Below are 5559 nucleotides of genomic sequence, written 5' to 3'. Positions count from 1 at the left end.
TAGAACTGGTAAATGACATACAATATATTTTGTGTTGTAGACCCTATAGAACCAATCAATGATATACAATGTATCTGGTTCAACTGGAAGGATAAGCTGGTATGTACATGGACACTACCACCGTACCGCTACATGGAATACATCCAGGTTGACCTTTTGTGGTAGGTTTGACAGGTTACTGTTGTGTCTGTACTTTACCTATATAAATCATCATCTATACGTAAGGTCAAAGTCATAGAAACATTCAAGGTTCATGCAGACTTGAAAAGGCCCGAAATTTGATGGGTTACCTTAAAAAATAAGATTTAAGGAGAAAATTTAAAAAGACAAACAACCAAAACCTTTTTTTATTGATCATGGATAGACATTCCAAAGGAACAAGGAAATATTGTTGAAGTTGGAGAGGAAGGGTTGGGGTTAAAAAAAAGACAAAGACATGTATTTTTGTATGGTGATGAGTGGGTAAATCAGGTGCCAGTAATATGAAGTAGCTTGACTTTTGTTAAAAAAAAGTTCTTTAATCTACATTAAAATTTGGTTTGACATCTCTGTATGGACCTTAAAATGTTGTGTCTCCTTCATATGTATGTGGAACTCCACACTTTGATCATTTCCTGTGTATCCGCAGTATAATCATTTCCTATGTATATAGAACTCTGCAGTATGATCATTTCCTGTGTATGAAGATCTCCACAGTATGATCATTTCCTGTGTATGTAGAACTCCGCAGTATGATCATTTCCTGTGTATGTAGAGCTCCGCAGTATGATCATTTCCTGTGTATGAAGATCTCCGCAATATGATCATTTCCTGTGTATGAAGATCTCCGCAGTATGATCATTTCCTGTGTATGTAGAACTCTGCAGTATAGATTGATAATTTCCTGAGTTTGTAGATCTCTGCAGTTTAATTTCCTGTGCTTTTAAGTCATGGCATGTTCAGCCAAGTAAGCTTTCAAACAAGAATTGCTTGGAATTGCTTTTCATTTCAAAAAGTGAGAGGTCAAGGTCACTTGTTACTATAAATAGAAAATCAATTTTTGCTCTGTAACTTAAGGTTTCATGGGCCAATCAAACTCAAACTTCATACAGGGCTTCCTTACCAGAAGAGCTTGCTTGAGATTGTTTTTAAAGTCTAACTGTAAAAAAAAATAATTGTGTAAATAGAAATACATTGTCTCCAAAATAATTGATTAGGTTTTATCAGGGTAGGGATTGCCTTGTTTTCAGGCCACCGTCATCAGTCGGTGGGACGTTTAAATCACCTTCCAAGGTCCATCATTCACCCACCACCCATCCTTAAACTTTTCTTGTAATCACTATTTCTCAGGGAGAACTGGACTGAAATCTCAAATATCATATGTAGGTTCCCCATAGTTTTTAATTTTGCATATTTCATTTTGAAACTGACAGATCATCATTTGCATTGGGGTGTTAAAAACAGGCTTAAAAGTAAATAGAATTTCATTGAATTTTGTAATAAATGTTTACAAATATATAGTGAAGAAGCGCTACTTATTATCAGTTTTATTGCCTTTTCTTTTGCACAAATCATATCAATAGTCACAATATGATATTATTTTCTAAACTTGTCCATCATTACTGGAATATGTTGTGAAATCTTTGATACACCGTTTAATTACAATCATACCATATCAGTGGTACGGTACAGTTTTATGCATTAACATCTACCTGGAATTGTATGGTGTCTGTTGTGGGCTACAGGTGTGTGAAGTTAGTCCTGATATGGTAAGTATGTAGACTGGGTCATCGTTGATGAAGATGTAAATGTGGTACGGTACAGTTGTGGGCTCCACGTGTGTGAAGCTAGTCCTGATACGGTAAGTATGTAGACTGGGTCATCGTTGATGATGATGTAAAGGTGGTACGGTACAGTTGTGGGCTACACGTGTGTGAAATCCTGATTCGGTAAGTATGTAGACTGGGTCATCGTTGATAATGATGTAAATGTGGTACGGTACAGTTGTGGGCTACACGTGTGTGAAGCTAGTCCTGATCCGGTAAGTATGTAGACTGGGTCATCGTTGATAATGATGTAAATGTGGTACGGTACAGTTGTGGTCTACACGTGTGTGAAGCTAGTCCTGATACGGTAAGTATGTAGACTGGGTCATCGTTGATGATGATGTAAATTTGTTACGTAACAGTTGTGGGCTACACATGTGTGAAGTCCTGATTCGGTAAGTATGTAGACTGGGTCATCGTTGATGATGATGTAAATGTATCTATTGAAAAAAATCAGTTCACGATTCTCTTCCTTTACTTCTTTTTTCACAGGTACTTTGGGTTTGAAATAAGCAGGTAATATTGTTATTTTGTGCACAGAGATGCTGTTATTTTTCAATTCTTGCTGCAGCTTCAACAGCAACCTTTGTTGTCTTCCCCTTATTAACCATTGCATGTCTGTGTACATGTATATGGGGACTTGGTGTCATGTTTGTAGTGGTAGATAACTCCTCCTGTTCCCTTATAAACCAGACCATGTCTCAGTTTTGTTTTTAGAGATAACTTATCCTTATACTTACTACCCTTATCCTTGTACTTACTACCAAAAGGAGATAATTAAATAGGTAGGGAGCAGCTCTTTAAGGTCAGAGGTAGATAAGTCCTCCTTTTATCAATTACCAAGAGTAGGGGATTCCTTTTTCACTTTTGGTCAAGGGTAGATATCTTGTTATTTGACTGATTACCAAGGGTAGATAACTTGTTATTTGACAGATAACCAAGGGTAGATAACTTGTTGTTTGACGGATTACCAAGGGTAGATAACTTGTTATTTGACGGATTACTAAGGGTAGATAACTTGTTGTTTGACTGATTACCAAGGGTAGATATCTGTTGTTTAACTGATTACCAAGGGTAGATAACTTGTTGTTTGACAGATAACCAAGGGGAGATAACTTGTTGTTTGACTTATTACCAAGGGTAGATATCTGTTGTTTAACTGATTACCAAGGGTAGATAACTTGTTGTTTGACAGATAACCAAGGGTAGATATCTGGTGTTTGACTGATTACCAAGGGTAGATATCTTTTGTTTGATTGATTACCAAGGGTAGATATCTTGTTATTTGACTGATTACCAAGGGGAGATAACTTGTTATTTGACTGATTACCAAGGGTAGATAACTTGTTATTTGACAGATAACCAAGGGTAGATAACTTGTTGTTTGACTTATTACCAAGGATAGATAATTTATTGCCATTCTGAAGTTCACATTATTTTTGGCAAATGCATGGGATTTTGGTTTAAATTTTTTCATATTCTCATCCTTGTGGCCTTTCTGACGTTCACATTATTGTTTTTGGTAAAAACGTTTGATTTTGTGTAAAATGTTCCATTTTATGCCTTGAATAGGCTGAGCACCTGTAAAATCATATTTATCCTATTTTTGTTGGATAAAGATATCTATCTTGTTTTGTAAACAATAAATGTGATGTTGAGAACAGGTTTTTCAGGTGTCTGTAAAACAAGAATGCATAAAGGTTTCACTAGAGATAATTCCATTGAATAACTGGCTGATAGTTTTAAAATCTTTCCAAATTGTAGTTACATGGTATTTTCATCATGATTATCCCTTTCACCACTGTCGACCATAATGGACTCATCCATATCAATGCATGGTAGAGTCTACTAAAGTTACCTAGGGGTGAAAGGGTTATGAGCATTCAATCAGGAGACATAAAACACCAGTATCCTTGTTATATCAAATTTACAAAAAGGTGATGGATATTTCAATCTCACTTTCAGTATCTCATTCATTAGTACACTATACAAGAAAAGTGGTTTCTGATTTTCCCTATTTTGAGATGATAATGAATTTTTAAAAGTTAAACACTTGAATTTAACAAGGCTCATGTCCTAATAAATTATACCCACTCTGCATGGTGTGAACTAATTATTTATCCATTGTGAAGCAAACTCTGACATCTTAGGAAAGTTGAAGATGAAGATTACCTACATATGATTAGATGTGTAAGGTTAATTTAAATGTTATACTCTACAATCTAACTTACCTTAAATCAGACAGGTTAAAATTTACACAACTAAGGCAGGTATAATATCAATTTGCAAAATTCTATGACCATCAAAATATTATATACAAAAGTTCTATTATACATACCCTTGATCATACTCTTGTGTATCATAACTTATGTATCTAGTCAGTAACAGCCCACGTTGACCTCTATATGTATCTAGTCATTAACAGCCCACGTTTACCTCTATATGTATCTAGTCAGTAACAGCCCACGTTGACCTCTATAGACCTCTATATGTATCTAGTCATTAACATCCCACGTTGACCTCTATATGTATCTAGTCAGTAACAGCCCACGTTGACCTCTATATGTCATTATATTCTTTAGCCTAGGATTCATCTCTTTACCCTTCATAATTCTTCAGGTGAATCATTTAATGAAAATGTTTTGTATTTTAATCTTCATAAATGTACCAGACATACAAATATGTGTCTCTCTCCATTCCAACACAAAGTTTTTCCATTTCTACTTGTTTCTCCTGTCCAACAAAATGTTTCTCCATATCTCCTCACTTTTCTCGACTCCTTCCTTACAAAACGTCTTCCCTTTCTTGAAAACGTTTCAAGAAAAAGTCCTACTCAAAGGAAATAAGTGTCTCACGTCGAGATATATTTACCTATTTCACTATTCCCACAAATATTTTCCCGTCCTCACCTCAGTTCTCATGATATCTACAAATTGTTGCACAATTCATGCAGTGCTTGCTTATCAGCCCGTCTCCTTTCCCACTTTTCTAGTCTGCTACTCAGTGGCTCACAATATTACGAGGGTACCCCAGTCTCACACATCTTCCTCCACTCACATTGTCTGGTCAATCTGTTCATTAACGATTCGTTCGTTTGACCTATTTATGCACATCTGTCATTCCTCATCAAGTGTCAGTCTCTCCACTCATCCCTATACTTGTCTATGTATGGTCAATGTAAAGGTCAAGGTCATATCGAGAAATAGTACACGGTATGACACACTATTGGTAAAATGTTATTAGTTTCATCTAAACACCTAAGTGTTAACCTAGAAAGAACATATTGATTAACAGTTGTAATTTTTACTGAATGACCTTCAGGGGTAGAGTGACCTTCAGGGAAGGGTTGACCTTGTGGGACTGTCCTTTGTTGAGTAGGACCACCTGTACATGGGATGCCAGAGAGGATACCATATACAACAGCTATATATACATCAACCTCACTGTAGCAAACATTCACGGTCCCCCAGCAGTGCCCTTTATCAAAGTGATCAACACTGCAGAAATCGGTAAACTGTTGATCTATGAGTTCATCATCTTGTTACACTAACATCAGTGCCTCAACTTTAAATCTGCAGATCATTAATTTTCAAACTCAGACAGAAAGACTCAGCTTGATTATAAATATGGATCCTAGATTAATGATAAAATAGGCATGGAAACATATCTTAAGCTCATTATCCTACTAATAGATATCTCTCAAATACATTAAAACCCCAGGTTAACTTGTTACACTAGAACCTCAGGTTAACTT

At 35.9% G+C, this 5559-nt stretch overlaps 1 protein-coding gene and 1 long non-coding RNA gene across 7 annotated transcripts in view; one reads left to right on the top strand and one right to left on the bottom strand.

Moving 5' to 3' along the window:
* Positions 1-39: 39 nt before the first annotated feature.
* The window catches only part of LOC110463908, a 55437-nt gene continuing 49917 nt past the window's right edge, over positions 40-5559 (top strand). For 4 of the 6 annotated variants that reach the window (XM_021518849.1, XM_021518847.1, XM_021518848.1 and 1 more), the window contains exons 1-2: positions 40-161; positions 2298-2321. In XM_021518849.1, the coding sequence (XP_021374524.1) occupies positions 133-161; positions 2298-2321 (53 nt within the window). In that variant the 5' untranslated portion in view covers positions 40-132. Of the gene's footprint in view, positions 162-2297; positions 2322-5126; positions 5315-5559 lie in introns of all 6 variants that reach the window. The other 2 variants (XM_021518845.1, XM_021518846.1) reach the window with 2 other exon arrangements.
* Positions 5523-5559, bottom strand: part of LOC110463909 — a 6587-nt gene continuing 6550 nt past the window's right edge. The window contains exon 3 of the long non-coding RNA XR_002464446.1: positions 5523-5546. This is a non-coding gene — a long non-coding RNA (uncharacterized LOC110463909). The remainder of the gene's footprint in view (positions 5547-5559) is intronic.

The sequence above is a fragment of the Mizuhopecten yessoensis genome, unplaced genomic scaffold (genome assembly GCF_002113885.1).
Source record: "Mizuhopecten yessoensis strain PY_sf001 unplaced genomic scaffold, ASM211388v2 scaffold10943, whole genome shotgun sequence".
Classification (NCBI taxonomy): Eukaryota; Metazoa; Mollusca; class Bivalvia; order Pectinida; family Pectinidae; genus Mizuhopecten; species Mizuhopecten yessoensis.
The sequence above is the reverse complement of the archived record's forward strand: the minus strand, read 5'-3'. Positions and strand labels throughout refer to the sequence as shown.